We start from the raw sequence: 27,361 nt of genomic DNA, 5'->3' as shown, positions 1-27,361 counted from the left end.
ACGACTACGTCAACAGTGACCGAGCTCCTCGCCGATAAGGTGATAAGGTTCATATCCATAAATATTCAGTATTAACCCCTTTACGACACCAAGTATTCAAGACCTTTTTACGAAAATAAAGGAATACGAATGATTGTATCGTTTTACGTTGCACCTATTGAAAATACATAAATGAATTTTAATACCCATTTTTATTAAGTGTCATGTTATGACAATCTCAAGAGACTCGACCATTGTACCTACAACTTACGCGAGTTAGTACTTTTATGGGTATGGAACCACGAGTACCCTGGTTATTGCTACTACCATTCTTTCTTTATCACTTTCCTTCAGCACCCACATCGTCTGCATCCCGTCGAATATATTCCATTCCTTTGTTCATGAATATGTGGCACAAGGCTGATACGTTCATATAATCACGATCGAGTTAACATCGCACCGATTCCATGCCGTGCCCTTTGCACCACTTGGGGGCGGATGGGTGTCGAGTAATCATTTTATGAAATTATTTCTCTAGTTAATTTTTCATGTAAGTACATATCTACCTATCGAACGCTACTCAGTTGGACAGTTAATAATTTCTCACTCTATTTTTTTTTCTACGTATGTTTTCTTGGGAAGATCCGAAAGTAAAATTTAAATGTTGCGATAATTTTTACTAAATTTATACATACAAAATTGGACATTTAGAATGGACGTTCTAATGCGCAGTCGCGGTCAACATTTGAGAGATTGAGTTACTTCAGTGTGAGATAATGGGGAACAAATGATTTAAGTAGTCGTTTTCCAAACTCTGAGCCAAAATGTACAAAATTCAGCTCTAATTAATACCTCGACTATTTTTTCAAACGTGTTGGTTAAAATTTTTAATAATATATTAGCAATGCAAATATAAAACTGTTCACCGGGATTTAAGCCAATTGGTTTCTAAATAAAGATATTAATAGAAACAAGAGCTGACACCGCGAGAACGAAAAGCCTTCTTAGAACAAACCGAAATGAAGACTACATCTACAGCCCATTGCAGGCCTAACACTTCGCGACAGAGTAAGAAACTCTGAAATAAGAAAAATCTGCGATGTCGAAGATGTGCGATGGGGAAGAAAAAGAGCACGTTTCTGGAGAAATCATGTGGGACGAGCGAGTTCGGATCGAGTGGTGAGAATTGCAGCAGATAGCAGATAGCGGTGTAAGAGATAACAGACCCCTAAGAAGACCACCTAAAAGATGGAGAGACAGCTGGTCTTCCACCTCCCAGGAGCGGACCGGAGAATAACAGGACTTAGTTCTAAATAAAGAAGAAGAAGAAGGTTTCTAAATGTTGTCGTCTCTTCGTCAGGACAATTATTTTACTAATTATTAATTATATGTGATTGCTACCTTCCTATAAATGATAATTTATTAATAATTACTGAATGGTAATAAATTGTTACTAATGTATTTACCTTTCCTTACCCATATTACAGTAATCTCCTCCAGCCTGAGCTCCTTACTTCATATTTGTCTTTTGCTTACGCCATCTGTATCTTATTAAATTATATTCCACTCCAAGAATCTAAGACTGATCACCTCGTTTTTATATAATTAATTATATAAAGACAAGGTAAACCATCAGATTAACAACGATGAGTTGTTCTACGATGGGTGTGGATAGGGTAGTAAAAATAAACATGAAATATTGTCACACTAACAGTCATATCATTAAATGTGGACTGGAACGCATTAGCTACAATATTTAGAATTATGTATACTTATGTAATTCACATAGATACAAATGACTTTTTATAAACCTGTATTTTGTTTAACATGTGTCTTTTAGACGTATTTTATTTTATAGAAATGTGTGTTGTCACAGTTTCCGCAGGAAACAAAACTAAAAATATTCAGGGCCAGCAGTGTAAGTGAACATTTCTCAGAATCAAAGAAAAAATTAGACAGAAATGTTTAGAGTAACATATATTATTTTAGACATATTACGTTAAAAAATTTAATTTGTAATAATTTTAGTAATGATCAAATTGTATTTTGTTTCCCTAGACAAAATAATTTGGATAAGAAAGGGTTAAGTAATACTTATTGTACATATTTAAAAAGTATGTACAATATATATATATATATATATATATATATATATATATATATATATATATATATATATATATATATATATATATATATATATATATATATATATATATATATATATATATATATATATATATATATATATATATATATATATATATATATATATATATATATATATATATATATATATATTATTTTTTTATTTTTTTATATATAAAATATATAACTGGTTAGTATGTAACTTAGTGGCCCAAATAAAAGAATGCATTTTGTGATGGGCCAGATGTCAGAATATTTAAAAAAAATAACAATTAATTTTTGATTATTTATGTAACAGTATTTTTAGTTTATTTGAACATTATTTGTAATATAATAATAATGTAATTTTTTAACATTAATAAATGGTACGTAGCAATATGTGGTGCAAAATGTAGCAACAATACACATTGCTAATTATCTTAATGTCGGATTAATCTATTATAAATCTATCTTAAAGCACATTTCAATAACAAATGGTTTTTTATTCTGAAGGGTTTCCAGAATTAAATTGACAGTTCCAAAATTCTATCTAACCATCCAAGGAGCGCCATCTGTTGTAATATGTATGAAGTTTTTCCAAGTAATTATTGATTATTCCAGCGGTCGGGGAACTTTTTTAACCCTTACCCTAAAATATTTTTGTCAAAAACGCCTACAGGTCTCCTCTGCTTTTGGCAAGAAGAACAGTGTCGTCAGCATAAAAAAGGCGACAGTCAAATTATTCATTCTAGTTGTTGGGTAGTATATCCAAAATTTGACACAGTTATTAAATTGAATTCCATTTTATTTACATATGTACGATAATATGTAAATAAAAATATAATTCAATCCAATAACCGTGTTTTATTTTGGATATATTACTCAACAATTCAATATGGAATCCTACCAACTGTCTGCAGTTACAATAAATATTCATTCTAGCTCCAACATTTAAATCTTTCATTTAACTTTCTTTCATTTTATTTTTTCCAAACACATTCGTTTGAAAATGCCATAACTAGGCGAAACAATTGTCACAATATTAATTTGTATGTGTTTTTTAGTAAAATACAACTTAGTAGACCCAAAAAATCTGTGTTTGATTAAAAAAATGAATACATAAATCAAAATGGAGTTCTACAAATGAAACGCCAAATCAATAAATAAATTTAAACCTTTCAGTTCTTTCATGCAATTATTTATTCATTTAAACTTCATGTACAGAAAATTAATAAGTACATTGGCGGGCTTGTTGCTAAAAAGCAATATCTTCCAAACGACCAAAAACTCACTAGCGATATTGGTCAAAACGTTTGATACTATATATAGCTGTTTGAAATCAGAGAGTAGATAGTACTTAAACATAAAAAAACTTAAATTACACATTGTTGAAAATAAGGAAGGGAAAGAAAAAAGAAGTTTAGGGAAGGAGGTAGAGGGAAAAACTAAGGGAGAAGGTATTACCTATGTATGGGTTAAACAGCCACGGTGACATCCTGGTTTAACATCCCTGTTTAGAGATGCTAAACCAGGATGAAAGTGAACCACTTACCCTTTTGCATGTAGTGCTATCTTCTTACAAAGCTGCGATGCATTGGATAAGTTCACTGCTTACTCCATACTCAGATAATACCTTCCATAGTTTCGTTCTATCAACTCAGTCTTACGCTTTCGTTTTTGGTTTTTACCCTAAAACTTTTCCATCATGTTGCGCAAAGCAAAAATTTGATCAAAAGGTTCTCACTCTTTCAATAAGGATTCGACCATACATTTTACCAACAGCACTCAATAGACTGATCGCTCTGTAGTTCCCACATTCCACCCTACATAGAACCCTTTTCCTTGTAAAGAGGCATTATAACTGCTCTTCTCCAATCACAGGAGGATAACTCTCTTCTAGACACCGGTTAAAGAGCTAATGCAACCATGTAAGAACTATTTCGCCACCATTATTGATGTATTCTGCGGCAAAATTGTTGAATTCTATAGCCTTTTCATTTTTCAACAACTTTTTTTTTTTGAGGTCAAGGGATCTTGCATCTCTTATGTCACTGTGACCATATTAGGTCTATTGTGACCTCCCTCTGTATCACAGCTCACTCCTAAGACCTACGTGTGTCATATAACTCACAACCTGTCTTGGTGGTAGGGGCTTCATCCTCTCGGAGTCCAGTAGAGGTCCTCCAAGGATGTGACTTTGTTTGCGAGCGAGTGCGTCACAATTATAGAGAATATGGATTGGTGTTTCGATATCCTCCATACAAAAACTGCAAACTGGGGAGTCATGTAGTCCAATTTTTGACATGTGTTTCCTTAGTCTGCAGTGTCCTGTCAAGGTCCTGGTTAGGATCCTTATTTGTGGATGCTTATTAGGATCCTTATTAATGCAGGATGCTCCATAGGAGGGGGGAAAGTGAATGCCATCACATACGCCGACGATATGGTCCTGATGGCACCATCGATAGCTGGCCTACGTAAACTTATTGCCATTTGTGAATGTTATGCCACAGAAAACGGCCTAGAGTACAATGCCAAAAAATGTGAGCTTGTGGTGTTTAAACCCAAAAATTACTCATTGAAGGTACCGCCCATAATTATAAATGGACAAGAAGTTAAGCGGGTAAGTAGCTTCAAATATTTGGGACATATCCTACAGGAGAACTGTGCGGATGATGAGGACATCAAGCGCCAGTATCGTGCGGTCCAATATGCTGATACGCCGCTTTGCCCACTGCTCTGCGCAGGTAAAAAATAGACTATATCAAGTGTTGTGTACGCAGCAGTACGGCAGCGAGCTATGGTGTAAGGTTACACAACGAAGCTTAAAGAACATGAAAATATGCTATAATAACGGTTACAGAGCTATAATGAAGTTACCCCGACACTGCAGCGCGAGTGGTATGTTTGCCACAGCACGCCTACCACACTGGGATGGCCTGTTAAGGCACCGAGTGGCAGGCTTCTGGGAGAGGCTGATGAAGAGCTCCAACCTCCTCATAAAGCGGCTTGTGGAGCAAAGATGGGGGCTGGACATGTGGCGGCACTGGAGCACAGTGCTGCATTTGCCAGCGAGCTAATGTTTATCTACATCTCTCCAAATTTATTATTATTATTTTATATATATTTTTTTTCTTTCACTTTCTTATTTGTTTATTATTTTTAATTTCATTGTATAAAAAAAATGTTGTAAAATATATATGGCTGACTAAGTATTGCACCCACCACTTAGTCAAGCTGGAATAAAGAGTTATTATTATTGTTGTCAGCCTCCGTAGTGTAATGGTCATCACGCTCGGCTACCGTTCTGGAGGACCCGGGTTCGATTCCCAGGGGGGGTAAGAATAAAATATGAGTGATTTTTTCACTGTAATATTTATTAAATATTACCCTGGACTGGTACCTGAAGCGGAGGGCTGATCACCTTTCCTTCATGTGTAAACGATCAAGATAACACTGCGTTAATATGACACAGTGCCCTATGCACCATTGGGGTGCGGATAAGGGTTTTATTATTATTATTATTATTTGTTTTTTGCTAAGCTTTAGAGCTTCTGTGGTGAATTTCCGCGAGTTCCTCTGCTCCTTTGCTATTAATAGCCAATGAAACCTGGTTGGGCCTGAAAATCTCCAACACTCTCCTCCAGTCCACAATGTCCGGTTTGGACTTAGTTTGAGCCTGTAGATTGTCAGATTCAGGGGTGGTATCCGAACCTGGGAGTGAACCTGTGCCATTAGCCTCAGGGTCTCTTCTACGTTCTCGGTAAAGGTCCCATCGGGTTTCTTTAGTAGACCCAGATAGGACGGAAGCGCTTTTGATAATATTTTGTGGATCTTGGCTACATGCGAGGGACCGTTAATATCTTCGCAGAACCTCCTCCAAGATATTATTTTGGCCTTCCTTAGTTCTCTATTGAATTCCATTAGGGCCTGTTTATAAGAATCCCAGTCTCCATTGCTTTTTAGCTCTATTAAAGAGTCTTCGGGATTCTCTCTTTAGGGAATTCAATTTTTCATTCCACCAAGGTATTTCAACGAATTAGTGGCATTCTTAATTTCTTCCATACTTATCTCTCTTGAATCATTATTCACACATATTCGAGGAAATGTACTTACGTAACGTTATTAATTGTATGCATTTCATACACCTCCTTGAAATACTCTTTCTGTCTCTCATTGATTTGTTTTTCATTCGTCACTAGTTTTCATACATCCATACTCACTTAGGCTTCGAGAGTTTTCGACTTCTTTCCAGATTTTTTTTTTATATTTTCATGGAAATTCTTAGTCATTTTTACTCCTTCCTCTCTCAAAAGTCATTTTTTTTCACTTACCCCTTGTTTAACTTTCATTAGGCATTCTTTGTACACTTTTTTGACCGATTCATACTTAGCAGGTTTTTTATTCTTCACTGCTTTACACTTTAGCCACACATTCTTCTTCTCTTTCAATAATTCTTTGACATCATCATCCACCACGCATTGCCTTTTTCCCTTCCTTGTACTACTGTACCATACACTACCTTTTAGATCAAGGGTGGCCAACCCGAGCCATGCGGCCTGCCGGGTGTCTTCTTGTAGCCCGCGGAGCATATCACAAATTTTTCTATAAGTGTACATAAAACCACCAATCCATCGTGCGTAGTTTGTATCATATCTTAAATATGGAAGTATCTCACTATCGTGACAACTTCTTCTATGGTATATTCGTGTTAACAAACAATCACAACATTTTGCGATCGACTTTTGAATACACATTGATAAGAATACAAGCTGCTATAACCGACTTAATACCAAGAATTTTTCAAATGTAACCTTATGAAATATGTTTTAATACACAGAAAAAGAATAAATTCAATAAGGTTGGTCCAAAAGAGTTACTACAAAACATATTCGAACAAGGAAAAATATCCTGCATATAACAAACATGCTCTATCAATGATTTCCCTATTCGGAAACACTCACATGTGTGAATAGCTTTTTAGTCGAATGAGGCATATTAAATCTCAAATGAGAACAAGAATCACTGATGAGCATTTGGAAAATTGTTTGCTTGAAGCAACAAGATCAATCGTTATCAACATTGATGCACTTAGGTTTGGCAAACAAAATCAGTCGTCTCACTAAAATTTATTTTATTTTGTTTATTTTTATTATTATTTTTTGTATTGCCTAACTCTAATCTAATAAATATATTTGATTATCATTTTTGTTATATATTCTTGAACAACAATGTATTTCATATTTGCTTTGAATAATAAAATAAATTTTGTTTTACGACCCGGTAAAAAATCTCATTTCTAAAATTTGGCCCGGCTGCTGAAAAGATTGGCCAACCACAAGTTCATTTACGTCTTCCACAATCAACCTATTGCATACGTCTGTTTCAAACTTAACCCTTATGCCATCATTTTGTAGTCTTTCTACTCTGACTCTAGCAGGAGCCGCCACTTTGATCTAGTATTACATCTCTCCTAAGTATATTGATGGCTTCCCTTATGTGCAAAAAAAATATTAGACACAAAGAGATTCCATTCCAGGCACACCTCTAGCAATCTCTTCCCATTATCATTCAATCTTGCATCCCCATACAAACCGAGCGCTGATTCCAAACCATCTCTCCTAGTACTAACCCACCCATTCAAATCTCCAGCCAGAATTGTGTTTTCATTATTGATTTTTCCATTCATCACACGCATTACATTTACCTCAAACTCATCCTTCTCAGACTCGCTGTTGAAGTTAACGGGGGCATATTCTATCAACACAAGAAGTTTTGTTAATTCGAATTTGAATCTGACAAAAATGAGTCTCGCGTTGACAAACACGTACTCTTTCATAAATTCTACCATCCTGGGTGTTGGAAACGCGGCGACGCCCCGACAAGGTCTATCTGACTCAGGATGTCCAGACCAGAGTCAAGGACCCGTCGCGCTCCATCGACGCATTTCCCTTTTTGATGGTATATACTGTCATTTATATATTCAAACCTTTATAGAATCTGAAGTCAATAAGGAATATATAACAAAAAGTAAAATTTAATATCTGCTAATCTTTTGTTAATATGGATTTTATTGAAGGGTTATGTTTTTACATATACCTACAGGAGTGATTAAAAATATTTGCCTCTTTTTTTACATCACTCCTTATTCTTTCAGTGCTTTCTCTAGATGTATCAAAATATCTGTGGTATCATATGCTATACCTATAGTATGTGAGCTAGTCCAAAATATCTGTGGTATCATGTGCTATACCTATAGTATGTGAGCTAGTCCAAAATATCTGTGGTATCATGTGCTATACCTATAGTATGTGAGCTAGTCCAAAATATCTGTGGTATCATGTGCTATACCTATAGTATGTGAGCTAGTCCAAAATATCTGTGGTATCATGTGCTATACCTATAGTATGTGAGCTAGTCCAAAATATCTGTGGTATCATATGCTATACCTATAGTATGTGAGCTAGTCCAAAATATCTGTGGTATCATGTGCTATACCTATAGTATGTGAGCTAGTCCAAAATATCTGTGGTATCATGTGCTATACCTATAGTATGTGAGCTAGTCCAAAATATCTGTGGTATCATGTGCTATACCTATAGTATGTGAGCTAGTCCAAAATATCTCTGGTATCATGTGCTATACCTATAGTATGTGAGCTAGTCCAAAATATCTGTGGTATCATATGCTATACCTATAGTATGTGAGCTAGTCCAAAATATCTGTGGTATCATGTGCTATACCTATAGTATGTGAGCTAGTCCAAAATATCTGTGGTATCATATGCTATACCTATAGTATGTGAGCTAGTCCAAAATATCTGTGGTATCATATGCTATACCTATAGTATGTGAGCTAGTCCAAAATATCTGTGGTATCATGTGCTATACCTATAGTATGTGAGCTAGTCCAAAATATCTGTGGTATCATGTGCTATACCTATAGTATGTGAGCTAGTCCAAAATATCTGTGGTATCATATGCTATACCTATAGTATGTGAGCTAGTCCAAAATATCTGTGATATCATGTGCTATACCTATAGTATGTGAGCTAGTCCAAAATATCTGTGGTATCATGTGCTATACCTATAGTATGTGAGCTAGTCCAAAATATCTGTGGTATCATGTGCTATACCTATAGTATGTGAGCTAGTCCAAAATATCTGTGGTATCATGTGCTATACCTATAGTATGTGAGCTAGTCCAAAATATCTGTGGTATCATATGCTATACCTATAGTATGTGAGCTAGTCAAAAATATCTGTGGTATCATGTGCTATACCTATAGTATGTGAGCTAGTCCAAAATATCTGTGGTATCATGTGCTATACCTATAGTATGTGAGCTAGTCCAAAATATCTGTGGTATCATGTGCTATACCTATAGTATGTGAGCTAGTCCAAAATATCTCTGGTATCATGTGCTATACCTATAGTATGTGAGCTAGTCCAAAATATCTGTGGTATCATATGCTATACCTATAGTATGTGAGCTAGTCCAAAATATCTGTGGTATCATGTGCTATACCTATAGTATGTGAGCTAGTCCAAAATATCTGTGGTATCATATGCTATACCTATAGTATGTGAGCTAGTCCAAAATATCTGTGGTATCATATGCTATACCTATAGTATGTGAGCTAGTCCAAAATATCTGTGGTACCATGTGCTATACCTATAGTATGTGAGCTAGTCCAAAATATCTGTGGTATCATGTGCTATACCTATAGTATGTGAGCTAGTCCAAAATATCTGTGGTATCATATGCTATACCTATAGTATGTGAGCTAGTCCAAAATATCTGTGGTATCATGTGCTATACCTATAGTATGTGAGCTAGTCCAAAATATCTGTGGTATCATGTGCTATACCTATAGTATGTGAGCTAGTCCAAAATATCTGTGGTATCATATGCTATACCTATAGTATGTGAGCTAGTCCAAAATATCTGTGGTATCATGTGCTATACCTATAGTATGTGAGCTAGTCCAAAATATCTCTGGTATCATGTGCTATACCTATAGTATGTGAGCTAGTCCAAAATATCTGTGGTATCATATGCTATACCTATAGTATGTGAGCTAGTCCAAAATATCTGTGGTATCATGTGCTATACCTATAGTATGTGAGCTAGTCCAAAATATCTGTGGTATCATATGCTATACCTATAGTATGTGAGCTAGTCCAAAATATCTGTGGTATCATGTGCTATACCTATAGTATGTGAGCTAGTCCAAAATATCTGTGGTATCATGTGCTATACCTATAGTATGTGAGCTAGTCCAAAATATCTGTGGTATCATATGCTATACCTATAGTATGTGAGCTAGTCCAAAATATCTGTGGTATCATGTGCTATACCTATAGTATGTGAGCTAGTCCAAATAAAAAATCTACTTGGTAAATACCACTATTTCTTCAAATCTATTGTAATACATGTTTCGATGCATCATCCCCATCATTTTCAAACACCACATATGAAAATGGTTTGAAAATATATGATAAGATGCTTGAATGTATGAAGAATGAAAAGAGTCTGAAAGAATTGTAAAAAGAAATGTTCTGTATAAGTACTGTAAAAAGATGTATGGAAGTATTTATTTCCGCCTCCCTAGTGTAGTGTTCAGCACGCTCGGCTACTGTGCTGGAGGTTCCGGGTTCGATTTCCAGAGGGGCGTCAAATAAATACAAGTGATTTTTCACTCTTATATTTATTTTATATGACCCTTGTCTGATATCTGAAGCGGAGGGCTGATCACCTTTCCTTCGTGTGTTAACGATCAAGATAACACTACATTTACATGATGCGGTGCCCTATGCACCATCGAGTGCAGATAAGGGTTTGAGTGAATGAAATGAAGTGCGGTGCGGATAAGGGTTTGAGTGAATGAAATGAAGTGCGGTGCGGATAAGGGTTTGAATGAATGAAATGTTCAAAAACACCACGAGTAAGTGGTGTTACATATCGCTCACTCCTTTCAAGAACGTCATAAATCAAAATACTTGATTTTTCAGGAGAACGATTTTACTAGTACTACTACTACTACCATCAAGCCGTTTCTCCGCAGGGGTAGGCAGAGAGGATGGAACGCCACACTCTTCTGTCCTGACATATACTCCTCGCCTCCTTCACATCCCTACATCTAGTCATACATGCCCTCCGATTACGCAGACTTTTGACACCGCCAGATTTTAGGTTCTGATTGATCTGATCGTGCCAAGTCTTTTTCGGTCGTCCACGTTCTGTTTTCCCTCTCACATTCGCCACATATATTTTCTTAGTCATTCTCTCGTTATCCATTCGCTCCACATGTCCATACCACCGCAAAGAACTCTTCCTAATCTTTTCAATTATTCCTCGTTCAGCCTTACATTCCTTTCTTATATCGTCCTTTTTAATTCTGTCATACAATGATTTTCCACACATTCGTCTGAGGGAGCGCATTTCAACAGCGTTCACTCTGCTTTCATCCTTCCTTTGCCAGTTCCATGTTTTGCTTCCATACATTAGTGTCGGTACTAGCACGCCGTTGTGAACCGCTAGCTTGGCTTCCATGGACATATTCTTATTCCCAATCACTCTGTTCAAAGCACCATTTATTCTATTCCCTGCATTCACTCTTCTCTCAATATCCTTATCCACTTTTCCATCCCTTGTGAACATGCTTCCTAGATATAAAAATTCTTGCACCTGTTCTAGGGATTCATTGTGCACGATAATCTTGCATTCTGTCAAATCTTTCTCTCTTTCAAACACCATGACCTTTGACTTACCTTCATTCATTGCCAGGTCATTTTCCATACATACATCATACATTCTTGACACTGTTAGTTGCAAATTCTCCGCGCTGCTCGCTAGCAGTACGGCGTCATCCGCATACAGCAAGCAACTAACAGTTATATTCATCATTTTCGCTCCGACTCCCATACTTTCAATCTCTTTCATACAATGGTCCATATAGAGATTAAACAACCATGGTGACATTACACATCCCTGCTTTACGCCTTTGGATATTGCAAACCATGATGTAATGTCCCCATTCACTCTTATACTAGCTGTGCTGCCCTCGTAGAGGGAAGCAACTGCTTGTATAAGTTTATTGTCTACTCCATATTTTTCCAGCACGCTCCATAATTTTATCCTATCAACCTTATCATACGCTTTCTGCAAATCCACGAAAGCACAGAAGAGTTCCTGATTTTTAGCCAAAAACTTTCCGTCAGCATTCGTAGTGCAAAAATTTGATCTGTGCAACCTGTTCCACTCATAAAAGTTCTTTCATCACCATTCTAACTTTTTCAATTATAATCTTACTATAGAGTTTACCGACAGAGCTTAGCAGGCTTATCGCCCTATAATTCCCACACTCTGCGCGAGATCCCTTTCCCTTGAATAGAGGCATGATTACTGCCCGTCTTCAATCCAGAAGTGTGTATCCTTCCTCAAGACACAGGTTAAATAGTCTGTGAATCCATGTGAGGGTGGTCAGTCCACCACATTTTACAAACTCTATAGCAATATTATCATACCCAACAGCCTTACCGTTCCGCATTAATTTTAAGGCATTCGTTATTTCTGACATACTTATCTCACATACCATACCCTCACTCACCCTTGCCTCTATGGGTGTCTCGGTGGAGACATTACCGTTGCTTTCATAAATTTCCATAAAGTATTCTTTCCATCTTTCTTTCACTTCACTTTCATTCGTCAATATTTTACCATCATTTGATTTGATAACTTTCATACCTCCATTTTCAGTCTCATTTTTTGCGTTCTTTACCTCTTTCCAGAAAAGCTTAATGTTTTCTTGAAAGTGGGTTGACATTTTCATACCTTCTTCTCTATTTAGACGATCTTTCCGTTCTTTTACTCCCATTTTTACTTTTCTCTTACATTCTTTATACCGATCTTTCATTATTTTAAATACATTTTTAATACATTGTGTTAAAAATATAACACAATGTATTAAAAATAAATATCAAGCCACTAATTGAACTTTTTACTGTGCAACAGATCTTTTTAGGTAAAACCTGAAGGTTTTTTCTTCATTTGAAAAATATTTTATTTATTTATAAAAATAATTAAACAATACATTTTCTTCAAAATGCAAAAACAACATTTTCTGCCCTGTAGCGGGTAAATATTAAGTTAAAAATATGCCTCTTTTGCTGGGATATAGTACATTTTCTGGGCATATCGAAAACATGCACAACTGAAAATTTACGATTTTTGATTTATGACGTTCTTGAAAGGAGTGAGCGATATGTATAATGAAAATGTAATATCACGATGTAAAGTATATTTTCACATTCTGTTTTTGGATTAGTATATTATGGAAGATTGATGGATTTTTCACAAATGATTTTTTTTTTTTAAATAAAAATTTTGTTCGAGGTAAAGAATTTATCTCCTACAAAAAATCGGCTATTCGAAACTCAATTAAACAAACTACACATATTACTTTATCATATCTGCATACTCTTCTCAAAAATAATGAAAAAACTTATTGGTTAATATTCTAAAAATACAATATACTTTGGGTTTAGAATTGTAACATTAAAATAGCGCAAAATTGAAAATAAAATACTCGTAATGTATGTACATAAATTAAATATGAAAAATATTCATTGCTTTTCCATGGCAGCCAATAATTCCTCATTATGTCGGCGAGTGAGGTCACGGGCGGCGTCTTCGAACATTCTTTTCTGCGCCTCGTTCTCGGGAGGGAAGATCTCTCGCCGCGTCTTTTTCACCCACTCTTCAAAGTACTCGGGCTGGTTAAAATAGTAGAATAGACCTACGGGCATGGACATGTATAGAGACATCCGGAACACTTCAAGTTTCCAACCCCCCATTTCTGAAATTTTCAAATTCTAATTCAATAGCTGTTTACGCAAAACCTCGGGAACTTATCTGTTAAACCTCTAAAGTAAAAAATGCCACTGACATAATATCAATATATCTTTTAATTATATTTAACTATTTTGTTCTTATAATTTACTAATCAAATTGACATAAAATATCGCATGCTCCTAAACCATGTGTACAATATTATTTGCTGACCAGGAAAAGAATATTAGTTTCTATTTTTAAATGCATACAAATGAGGTAAGTAACAACCTATTGATTGTACACACTTCTACGTCTGCTTCTTTACACTCCGGGGTAACAAACTAAATGTCCAGTTCGCTGTATCATCTTTGGAGCAATCAATTATCAACTTTTAAGCGCATATAATTATCGACCGTTGCGTAATTAACTATCAATATTATTAATCCGACACTTAGCGTAAAAAAAGTATTAAAAATATAAACGGAAAACTAAAATCAGTAATTACCTGTTGGTTATTACAGAACACAGCGTTTTATTGTACTGCCGAATATGTTCTTTACAAAAAATAACTTGAAATTCTCCTTAACATTGAATGAAATGCGAATTATTTGGCGTACTGTCTTGCATATTCCCAGTTTATATACGTACATTTGACACTTGCTTTGACAGTTATAGTCATAGACAATAAATATGGATTACGTAAGTAGGTACTTACTTTCATGAATAAGAACTTTCATATTATTCTCCCCTCTCTTGAAAACAAGTATGTACTTGGGGGCTTGTGCTAGTGAATCCATGACAGTTTCAGTATTGTAGATATGTATTTTTTATTCACTTATTCAGCACGCCACATCGCCCTTTGAGTTTAAAAAGGTTCCATTAATGCATGTTGTCTATTTTTATATATTTTTTGTGTATCCCAATCCTCGTTTTATTATATTTAAATAACGTTCAAGTAATAAAGCTACAGTTTATGTGACTCTGTTTATCACGTCACTACTTAGGCTTCAAATTTAATAGCTTATTCCAGGGGTAGGGAACTGCGGTGCATTTGAAAAAAAAATGAAATCCATCCATTGACTTCTTGAGACAGATAAACGGAAGGTAAATTTTGAATTTAAAAGATATTCTATTTATTTTTTGGCTTTAGTCAAAAGGCCATGTCAGAGTAGCCAAGAGGTCATATTCAGCCTTAAGAGCGTAGGTTCCACACTACTGGCCAACAGGCCAGAATTAAGAGTACAGTGAATCTCTCATAATGAGAATAATTCGTTTCAGAATCTAACTCGTTAAGGGAAATATTTTTCATTTTGACTGGCGCGTTTCCCTGCTCACAAGTGGATGTCGTGAAACGGGGACTTGACCTTTCTCTGTAACTCATGCGAAATGTCGCTTGTTAAGGGAGCAACTTTTCCACTTTTTTAATTTTATTTGCTTTATGGGAATTGCTCCTTATGAAAGGTTCCACTATGCTTAAATGTGAGAAGAATGCTTAAACTCTTGATGATTATAGATACTTTAATTTCATATAATTTTGATTGAAAAATACTCTATTCCTTAATGGCATTTGTACAGCAGTAAAAAAATTAATGCAGCGTCAGGTGTCAAATAAATGCGCACTACTTTTCCCGTCCTAGCTCTGTGTAAGAATCATCATGTTATCCACTGCCACCAAATGGTGCATAGGGCAACGTACCTGTGATGCACGGCGTTATCTTGACTGTTAATTATGTGAAGGTAAAATAATCAGTCTTTTGCTCAAATTTCTTTGTTTTTTACATATATTAAAAAAAAAAATCATATAGGGCTGGACTCTATTGAAGAAAAAGGCTCTATTTTAATCAATAACCGTATGCATTTACGAGAAAAATGAAATTACAAGTAGATTTATATTATCCACTGACACTTCGTGATGGAATTGCATTTTTAATTTATTATTAGATTAAAACCAATATTTTTAGCTTTTCCACTTTTTTATTTGACCAGCGACCGGGTTTCGTCGTTACCGACATCATCAGACTGGGGGTTAAGACTGGGGGTTAGACCCCCAGTCTGATGATGTCGGTAACGACGAAACCCGGTCGCTGGTCAAATAAAAAAGTGGAAAAGCTAAAAATATTGGTTTTAATCTAATAATAAATTGAAATTACAAGAGCAGTATGTTAGTATGGTATGTACATATCGTACTTTAAATTAATGTCATTGCTTGCTGAGCATCTCGGTCAAAGAAGCTGTTTGACTGTTATATAAATGATGTCAATGGATGAGTTCAAGGTGAAAGAAATTAGTAATATCTGTGATAAGTACCAGAGGAGGATAAGTAGATATGTTATTTTTTATTTTTTTAGCAATGAAGGACCTTGAAAAAGAGAGATCAGACGTCATATCAACATCGCCAAAAGGACCATGTATAAATCTGGACAAAATCTGGAAAGACCGGGGTGAGTAACAACACCAAGATAAAGCTTGGTCCACTCCATTTTTCTCTATGCTGCTAAAACATGGACCATAAAATGAAATGTGGTGTTGGAGGCGCATGCTCCGAATTCCATGGACAGCTAGACGCACCAACAAGTCCATTCACCAGGACCTATGCTCGGATGGCTTGACTCTGGCCAATGTCTGTACCCGACGGATTCTACAGTTCTTTGGACACGTTGCGCGTGGCAACGAGGATAGCCTGGAACCACTTGTTGTGATTGGTAGCCTGGAGGGGAAGATAGGGAGAGGAAGATCCCCACACGATGGATTGATCAAATTAAGGTAGCAGCAGGCACCTCGGTGGTTGGAGTGCTACTTAAAGCGCAGTCAAGAGATAACATGAGAAGAGTCATTGCTTCCACAAGGGTCACAACCCTCAGTAATGAGGAATAAGATGGAGAAGAAGATTAAATTATATTCTAGACCGATGCCCAGATTATAATTTAATACTAAATAAACTTCCATTCGTTTGAACAATTTCCTATTACTGTCATTCTATCTCCTTTCAGTCAACTATCCGGATAACTGATGTGTCCATAATAGGATTGTTATGGACACACTAGTTATCCGGCTGGTTAACAGGGTCTTAAAGGAGGTAGAATAACAGTCAGAGGAAATTGTTGAAACAAATCGAAGTTTATAGAGTATTTCACTTTGAATTGTACAATTAAGTAATATTATTTAAATGGAATTTCATTGAAATTGAAATATATATTGTATCTATTAAAAACGTTTAAAAGAGTTTTTATTTCAATAATTTTTTTAATATTCAGGGTTGCATTTTTGACAAATTTTTATTTGGTGATTTGAAAATGATAACCTTTCAGAAAGCCTTTTCAAGATCATTCTGCCCTACATAATGAAAAGTTCTATTAGAAAAAGGTACCCACCCATGCTTAATTTTCATAGCTTTGTATGATTTGTGATAGCATAATATGCCATAAATACACTTTAGTGGTCCTTGCATATCTGTGTGTGGTAAATGACAAGAATAAACCAAATACTTCATATTTCTTAAATGTTCAAGGTATAAGTAGGAGATTTTGATGAAAATTTACATTTATTTTTGGCTGAGTTGGATTTCGTTATATTTCCAGGTTCGGAATAGTGTCCTATCAAGGTGATTGTTCACGGAGGGAGTAAGCTGCCGGTCATCCCTCCACTCTCAGCGAGAAGAGGGTTCTATGTTACCTAGATCAGGGGTCAACAATCTCTTGGACAAAAAGAGCCAAATGTAAGTAGCGAAATGGTTTGGAAATTATTGGGGCGCCAATTATTAATTCATAACAATTATTTTTATATATTTTTTTAACAGAAATGTAAGTAATATTAGTATTTAACCACTCACTGACATTTTTATGTCTATCGGCTTCGAGACATACCCGTCTCTTTGTCAGGACTATCACTATATAATACATTTTTGCTCGACCCGAAGAACAACTGCACGAGTTAAACATTTTGTGTAGTTTTAAGTGTATATGGTAGTAAAAAGTAGTATTTTTATAAAATGAATAGACTTTGTTTTCACCACTTTTTTTTTTAAAGTGGTGAAAACAAAGTCTATTAATTTTATAAAGATATTATAAAATATACCACAAAGTATCTGCGGAAAACATTCAAGAAAGGGTAGTATTGTTTGCATGCTATGGTAGTGATTGTCCTGGCGAAGAGGAGGGTACGTCTCGAAACCGGTAGACATAAAAATCTCAGTGAGTGGTTAACCCTTACTGGTCCAATGTCGAATGAGATTCGATTTTTTCCTCTTAGGTCCCATGTCGGATGTTATTCGACATTTTTTTCATCATTAGTATTATTTATTTCAATTCCATTTTATATTTTTGTCACTCGTATCTATTACAACAGTACGTGGAGCAGAGGACAAAAGATTTTTTCCAATCGGAATGTAACTGTCTACCTAGATTTTTTTTTTAATTTTGGGGTACCGGAAAGGGTCAAATACTAATATTACAAATATTTTTGTAAAAAACATATATAAAACTAAAAATAATTAACCACAAAGTAAATGCTTTAAATATTAATGATATTGAGAATATTACAATATATTTTATTTTATTTTATTTATTTCATAACGTTATATACATATGTCATTTTTGGGCGCACATATATATTTATAATGTTTTTGACAGCGTAGATAGCTGTGTCCGTTCCCGATCTCCTTTTAAATCCAAATTGGTTGTCAGTCGTTTTTAGGTTTTCGATAGCTCTCTCCATCATAATATTTTCTAGGGTTTTTATTGCCATGGTGGAAATTGCTATCGGCCTGTAGTTTTCTTTTGCGGCTAAATTGCCCATAGGGGTTTTTGCAATAGGAACAATTATTGATGTACACAGTGACTCGTGTAGGAATGAGTGCCGGATGATTGCTGTGAGAGCTAGAGCCCACAGTATATTTATTCTCGTGCTAGCATATTTCAGGTACTCGGCACAAATTCTGTCTCTTCTGGTGGCTTTATTACATTTGAGTGACCTAATGGCAGTCTGGATTTCCTTCACTTGTATAATGCAAGGTCTCAGCGCGTGTTTATTGCTAGCATTATTATTGTTAATATAATCATTTTCTGCACTTCCTGTTTTCTCATACATTGAACTAGTGTGGGCTTTCTATAGTTTGCTGATTTTTCCGTCACCCGTTATGTTATGAGTTTTTGTGGGTCGTGTAGCTTGGGACGATCTAATTTTATTTGTTGGTTTCCTGAAAATTTTTAAATCAGCAATAAGCATATTCTTTGCCAATATATCGGCTTGTTTCTGTTTTCTGTTCTTCAACACCGTGCGTAGATTTGTTTTGAAAATTTCGCATTTCCGCTCTTCTCTGGGCAGGATTGTCAGGCTGTTTTCCCTTTATAAGCCACACTTTGAAGGCATTTCGTTGCATTAATATGGCTTTGTTTTACTTGCTCATTCCATCCTGAAATGTTCCCTGCTTTTTGTTTTCCGCTTTTGGCCCCCCCCTGCATTCACTTTAAATACAAGTTATGCGTTATTTTGAACTTTCGTAAAATTCTTTAATAATGAATTTATGATATGGGTATAGCACTGTTCTTTGTAAGGTATTTTTATTTTCCTAAAGAGCGACTAGGTCTTATCGTCGTATTTCTTCAATTGTATTTGACTGTATTTGTTCCAACAATTTTTTTCTTCATTTATTGGAGTTTTAATTTTGGATGCGTATTTAGACTTGATTTCCACTTGTATGTGTAGTGGAAAATGGTGGGATCTATTAGTTGTCGTCAATATTGATATTTGTAATCTGCTGTTCGAGCATACTGGATACTATACAATGATCCAACCAAGAAGTATTGATCTATAGTATAAATCTAGGTAGACAGTTACATTCCGATCGGAAAAAATCTTTTGTCCTCTGCTCCACGTACTGTTGTAATAGATACGAGTGACAAAAATATAAAATGGAATTGAAATAAATAATACTAATGATGAAAAATTCGGGTTCGATTCCCAGGGGGGGTCAAATAAATATTAGTGATTTTTTCACTGTAATATTTATTCAATATTACCCTGGACTGGTGCCTGAAGCGGAGGGCTGATCACCTTTCCTTCGTGTGTAAACGATCAAGATAACACTGTGTTCATATGAAGCAGTGCCCTATGCACCATTGGGGTGCGGATGAGGGTTTTATTATTATTATTAATGATGAAAAAAATGTCGAATAACATCCGACATGGGACCTAAGAGGAAAAAATCGAATCTCATTCGACATTGGACCAGTAAGGGTTAACCACTCACTGAGATTTTTATGTCTACCGGTTTCGAGACGTACCCTCCTCTTCGCCAGGACAATCACTACCATAGCATGCAAACAATACTACCCTTTCTTGAATGTTTTCCGCAGATACTTTGTGGTATATTTTATAATATCTTTATAAAATTAATAGACTTTGTTTTCACCACTTTAAAAAAAAAAGTGGTGAAAACAAAGTCTATTCATTTTATAAAAATACTACTTTTTACTACCATATACACTTAAAACTACACAAAATGTTTAACTCGTGCAGTTGTTCTTCGGGTCGAGCAAAAATGTATTATATAGTGATAGTCCTGACAAAGAGACGGGTATGTCTCGAAGCCGATAGACATAAAAATGTCAGTGAGTGGTTAAATACTAATATTACTTACATTTCTGTTAAAAAAATATATAAAAATAATTGTTATGAATTAATAATTGGCGCCCCAATAATTTCCAAACCATTTCGCTACTTACATTTGGCTCTTTTTGTCCAAGAGATTGTTGACCCCTGATCTAGGTAACATAGAACCCTCTTCTCGCTGAGAGTGGAGGGATGACCGGCAGCTTACTCCCTCCGTGAACAATCACCTTGATAGGACACTATTCCGAACCTGGAAATATAACGAAATCCAACTCAGCCAAAAATAAATGTAAATTTTCATCAAAATCTCCTACTTATACCTTGAACATTTAAGAAATATGAAGTATTTGGTTTATTCTTGTCATTTACCACACACAGATATGCAAGGACCACTAAAGTGTATTTATGGCATATTATGCTATCACAAATCATACAAAGCTATGAAAATTAAGCATGGGTGGGTACCTTTTTCTAATAGAACTTTTCATTATGTAGGGCAGAATGATCTTGAAAAGGCTTTCTGAAAGGTTATCATTTTCAAATCACCAAATAAAAATTTGTCAAAAATGCAACCCTGAATATTAAAAAAATTATTGAAATAAAAACTCTTTTAAACGTTTTTAATAGATACAATATATATTTCAATTTCAATGAAATTCCATTTAAATAATATTACTTAATTGTACAATTCAAAGTGAAATACTCTATAAACTTCGATTTGTTTCAACAATTTCCTCTGACTGTTATTCTACCTCCTTTAAGACCCTGTTAACCAGCCGGATAACTAGTGTGTCCATAACAATCCTATTATGGACACATCAGTTATCCGGATAGTTGACTGAAAGGAGATAGAATGACAGTAATAGGAAATTGTTCAAACGAATGGAAGTTTATTTAGTATTAAATTATATTAAGAGACTCACTGAAAAACGTAAAGGAGCTTATGTCGAGTTTTTTCACGTTCTCATTCTTAAAGAAGGTTTATGGGAAAAGAAATATCTTTGATAATGCTTCGTTGCGATGCCCTTGAACAAAATTAACTAACTAACTAACTAACTAACCTTCACGCCGCTTCCCCGCAGGGGTAGGCAGAGAGAATAGAGCGCCACACCACTCTGTCTTTGCAAACATTCTTCGCCTCTTCCACATTCATGCATCTCCTCATACATACCCGCCGATTGTTATGACTCCTAACCTGACCACTTTCAAGTATTTGGCATACCTGATCGTGACATGTTTTGCTCGGTCTTCCCCTGCTCCTTTTTCCAATTACATTCGCCTCATAAATTTGTTTTACCGTTTTTTCCTCACTCATTCGTTCTACATGTCCAAACCATCTCAACAAATCTTTACTAATTTTATCAATAATGCTTATCTCAGCTTTGCATTCCTTCCTTATTTCACTATTCGAACATCTATCATACACCGTTTTGTCGCACATTCTTCTGAGAGATCGCATTTCGACTGCATTCAGTCTACATTCATCCTTCTTTTGGCAACTCCATGCTTCACTTCCATACATTAGAGTTGGAACCAGGACTCCGTTGTGCACTGCCAGTTTAGCTTCCACTGATAGGTTTTTATTTGCTATAACTGATTTCAGTGCACCATTCACTTTGTTCCCAGCATTCACTCTCCTTTCTATGTCTTTATCAATCTTTCCATCCCTAGAAAATATATGTACTACCCAAATATACGAAATCATCTACCTGTTCCAAAATCTCACCGTTTACCAATATTTCACATTCAGATCTACATTCTTCTCTTTCAAAACCCTTTCCCTTAACAACGGGATGGTAAAATATGCCAATAAATGAAAGAGATCAATATAGTGACTTTTATTTTCAATTTTGATCAAGGCAATGATTTATCCTTCTTCTGTGATCTCACCCAGCTTAATTTGTTTTTCTTCCCGAAAGTTAGGCGTTATTTGCTGTTTTCAAAAATTCCGAGATATGTGTCATACGAAATTCAACCTAATAACTTAAAAAATGGTGCATGGGACACTGCATCATATAAAAGCAATGTTATCTCGATCGTAATAACTAATGTTGTAACTATTAATTTAATAATAATAATAATAAAACCCTTATCCGCACCCCAATTGTGCATGGGCACTGTGTCATATAAACGCAGTGTTATCTTGATCGTTTACACATGAAGGAAAGGTGATCAGCCCTCCGCTTCAGGTACCAGTCCATGTTAATATTAAATAAATATTACAGTGAAAAAATCACTTATATTTATTTTACCCCCCTTGGGAATCGAACCCGGGACCTCCAGAATGGTAGCCGAGCGTGCTGACCATTAAATATAATAACTCATCATCGTCATCATCATCAGCCTGTGTCCGTCCACTGTTGAACGTAGGCCTCCCGCATGAGTCTCTATCCTCTTCGATCCTCCGCCTTCCGCATCCAGGTCACTCCCGCTATTCTTCTTATATCGTCAGTCCATCTTGTAGGGGGTCGGCCGATGCTTCGTTTGCCAGTTCTTGGGCGCCATTCCAATACTTTTCTTCCCCATGGACCGTCGTCTCTTCGACAGATATGTCCTGCCCATTGCCACTCGAGTGTGCCTATTCGTTGGGTAGCATCCACTACTTGAGTTCTTCTGCGTATTTCCTCGTTTCGGATTCTATCTTTTAGCGACACTCCGAGCATGGATCTCTCCATAGCACGCTGGGTGACTTTTATTTTATGAGTAAGACTTGCTGTTAGATTCCACGTCTCTGCGCCATAAGTTAATACAGGGAGGATGCATTGGTTAAACGCCTTAGTTTTTAGGCATTGCAAAATTTTCGCTTCAAAAATGTACTTTAGTTTTCCAAATGCTGCCCATCCCAGTTGTATGCGGCTGTCGATTTCTTTTGAGAAGTTATTTCGCCCAAGTTGTATTATTGTCCCAGACAGGTATATTCGTTTACAACCTCTATTTGTGTTCCTCCAATGAAAATAGGATCAAAGGTCTGGGAAATATGACTATTGATCATGGCTTTTGTTTTATCCATGTTCATTTTCAGACCAATTTTGTTGGATACTTCATTAAGGTCGTAGAGCGTGTCTTGAAGCTTGTCAGGTGATTCGGCTATTAGCATTATGTCATCTGCAAATCGGAGGTGAGAAATGTACTCTCCGTTAATATTTATTCCACATTTCGTCCAGGATAGCAGTTTAAAGATATCTTCTAGGGCATTTGTAAAGAGTTTTGGAGATATAACATCTCCTTGTCTAACACCTTTGTTTATAGATATATTGTTGGTGCTATCGTGGAGCTGGACCATCATTGTTGCAGATTTGTATATAGATTTTACTATCTCTATATACCGATAGAGCCCATGTCTCGATTGAGTCAAATGCCTTTTCATAGTCTACAAAGGCAAGGCAGAGTGGCTGATTATATTCTTCGGTTTTCTGTATGATCTGTCTTAGCGTGTGGATATGATCGATAGTACTAAAGCCTTTCCTAAATCCGGCTTGCTCTCGAGGTTGGATTTCATCAAATCGACCCGTAAGCCTGTTTGTTAAAATTCTGGAGAATACTTTATATACATGGGAAAGGAGGAAATGGGTCGGTAGTTTTTGAGTAGTGATTTATCCCCTTTTTTGTGGAACAATATCACAATACTCGTACTCCATGTCACCGGGGTTTCTCCATGTTCCATTACCTTGTTGAATAGTTTTTTAAGCTCTTTCAACAGAGGGGTTCCTCCTACTTTCAGAAGCTCAGATGTAATTCCGTCTTCTCCAGGGGCTTTGTTATTCTTAAGTTGTTTTAGGGCCGATTTAATTTCGAATATACTTACATCTGGGATGTCTTCAGACCAGTGCTTTGTGAGAGTAGCCCTCTTGTCGTCCGCAGCTCTGTCAATAGGACCTGGCGTCGTAGATGAATACAATAACCCGTAGAAATGTTCTATTTCCTTCAGTACATCATTAAGATTTGTTGTTATCTTCCCATCGTGTTCTTTATTTTGGAAAGTTGGGCCTCTCCTATAGAGGTGTGTCTGCTAAATGCATTTGACCCTCGGCCTTGTGCAACAATCTCCATGATATACTCTGTGTTTGAATGGATTTTTTCACTTTTTTGTTCAGGGTATTGTAGTCCTTGGATGCTTCTGCTTTTACGACGTTCGTCTATGAGAGCTATCGTTTTGTCTAAGAGTTTTGACCCTTTTTTCTTTTTGCACTACTTTATGACTTTTTTGGCAGTTTCTTTAATGCTATTAACGATTCTGTCGTTAAGTTTATTGACGTTGTCAGTGTCATCAATCTCTTCCAGTGCTGCAAATCGATTTTGTAGTTCAAGCTGAAAAGTTTCCTAAAGCTTGCTCTGAACATTTAACGGAAGTATAACTTTTTGTTTTATCAGCTTTTTCCTTTCTAGTTTGATGTCTAGGTGCATAGTACTTCGAACGAGACGGTGGTCACTTCCGGTACTAAAACATTGCATCGCTGAGACATCAGTGACTATGCTCTTCTTATTGGCCATGATAAAATCAATTTCGTTTTTTATGTTACCATCCGGGCTTCTCCAGGTCCATTTGCGTTTTGGTTTTTTCTTAAAAAATGTGTTCATGCAAAACATTTTGTTAAGATGTAGAAAGTTTACCAGCATCTGTCCTCTGTTATTCCGGAGTCCGCTTCGTCAAGTCTCCCATAACTATGCAGTAATGTGTCTTATTGTATTGTAGGGCTTTTTCGATGTCTTCATATAGAGCTTCTACTTCTTCGTCGGTATGGCTAGACGTTGGGGTATAAACTTGCACCACTCGTAAGATATACAACCACATTTGATAGCTTAAGCGTCAGGTATGATACTCGGGGGGGATATACTATTAACTTCGGTGACGTTGTTGGCAATTTCCTTGTTGATAAGGAAACCAACTCCACCTTGAGAGGTTTGATCCCCTTCTCTATAGTAAAAAAGATGTCCTGAGTTGAGTTTAATCAGGCCTTCTCCTTCTCGTCTAACTTCGGCCAGCCCAATGATGCTCCATTTGATTCTATCTAATTCCTCTTCCAGTTCTACGATTTTCTCATCTAGTCTCAATGTCCTTGTGTTGTAGGTAGCGATATATAGTTGTCTGTGGCAGCCTGCAGTAACCCAGTGATTCTTAGCACCCCCCGCCCCGCCGTTACCATGGCCGCTGCCGTGGCCAGGAATAGCGAAGCTGCTGGGAACTAGGGGCCGGATCTTTTGATGTGTCTTTGTCATGAGGGGTAGATGGCTTAAAACGCCACGCTTGCCAGGCGGCTTGGCGAGTTTATGGCCGGTTTACACCGTGCCTAGTTGAAGCAGGGAGAGTTCTTTTGGTAACTCTCTCAGCCCTCCTTTCTCCCGTCAGTTCATCGCGTCACATCGCCAAAGGGATTGGTTACCGCAATCTTGATGTGACATGACTATGAGGGCTCACCACGTACAGGTGGGAGTGGAGTTGGTTGTGAGAGGCTATAAACTGCTGTTTTAATTGCAGTCAGTAGGTGCGCATCACTACCCAAGAGCCCCTATATAATAACTATTTTACCTAATTTATTCATTCATTGTTTTTATTTTTTTTTTCAGAAATCACACACCAGATGTTACGAAAACAATATTTATTTGCATTTTTACATCATGGTCCACGTGGAATTGAACAACTTCGCAGTGGTAAGGTGGCAGATCTTCGGTCTTTGAATGTAAGTATTATATATAATGTTTTTAAAGAAAAATTTGTGTTGATTATTATAATTTATGTATTTTCTTAATATTATGTATTACATAAATTATGTTTTTATTAATTAAATAATTATTGTTAAGTCAATAATATTCCCGACCATATAAAAACACAGTTTATACAGTTTTCTCCCTCTGCCACAACTTGATTTAATTTTTAATAACGAACTGTTTAGGCCTCACCATCCATAATTTTCTCGTAGTTTTGCGTAAAGTAAATAGCATATTCTCCTTTAAAATATATACGTATGGTATTTCTATTACAACGACGCAAAAAATGCTGTCAGATATAATGTAATTGAGTAATACAACACATATCTAAGAATCTTTTTTGTATGCATTATGAATATATTTAGGTGCATATTACAATTCAGATATCGTATTTGAAATTATTTTGTTGGATGAAATAATGAATTTAATTAATGTCACTCAAATTATCAGTTATTTCTTACATAATACACACCCCTATAAATATTCAATACACACATACTGAGAAGAGACTGATCACCTACTACAGGTAGTTAAGTCCCGTCAGTGCAATGATTTTATTGATTTATAAATTAAGATCGAATTTCGCAACAACAAAAACGCAGGCCATTTTATTTCAAAGCAACGAATTCTTTGCGACTGATTTGCTTTTAACAGTAAATGAAAATAAGATAAATAACGCCGACCTATTTAGAGATGGTTTATTATTAGAAAACCAAAATATCATACATACAGCATACTTATCAAAATAATATTAACATTTAGTACAAATATGTAACCCTAAATAAAATCGGATGGTAAAATATGTCAATAAATAGAAAAGATCAATGTTGTGCCTTGTATTTTCAACTTTGATCGAGGCAATGATTCAACTTCCTTTTGTGGTCTCACCCAGCTTAATTTATTTTTATTCCCAAATGATGTAGTGCTATTTACTGTTTTTGCATATTCCTAAACATGTGTCATACGAAATTAAACCTAATAACCTCAAAAATGTTCGCTTATGTAATCTATATTCGCACGCATTTTTGATTCGCGCTTAAGTGTTTGTTATTCTGCACTTTGGTCATTATTACCCTTCAGAAGTACATATATTCGGGTCATGCACGGA

General features: G+C 35.9%; 1 protein-coding gene across 1 annotated transcript; it reads right to left on the bottom strand.

The window, feature by feature from the left end:
* Positions 1–13,618: 13,618 nt before the first annotated feature.
* Positions 13,619–14,597, bottom strand: LOC148301347 (protein PET100 homolog, mitochondrial-like). Its single transcript, XM_088273407.1, has 2 exons — positions 14,444–14,597; positions 13,619–13,963 (listed from the first exon to the last, which is right to left on the bottom strand). The coding sequence occupies exon 2, from the start codon at positions 13,959–13,961 to the stop codon at positions 13,731–13,733; it is 231 nt and encodes a 76-aa protein (XP_088129533.1). The 5' UTR covers positions 13,962–13,963; positions 14,444–14,597; the 3' UTR covers positions 13,619–13,730.
* Between the last annotated feature and the right edge of the window lie 12,764 nt (positions 14,598–27,361).

This window comes from Brachycentrus maculatus, unplaced genomic scaffold, assembly GCF_059751285.1.
Source record: "Brachycentrus maculatus isolate JH-2025_06_01 unplaced genomic scaffold, ASM5975128v1 h1tg000573l, whole genome shotgun sequence".
NCBI classification, from domain to species: Eukaryota; Metazoa; Arthropoda; class Insecta; order Trichoptera; family Brachycentridae; genus Brachycentrus; species Brachycentrus maculatus.
Note: the sequence above shows the minus strand (reverse complement) of the source record. Positions and strands in the feature narration are given on the sequence as shown.

Excerpts from the sequence above, each read along its gene's own strand:
- LOC148301347 (XM_088273407.1), bottom strand. The coding sequence starts at position 13,961 with ATGGGGGGTTGGAAACTTGAAGTGTTCCGGATGTCTCTATACATGTCC.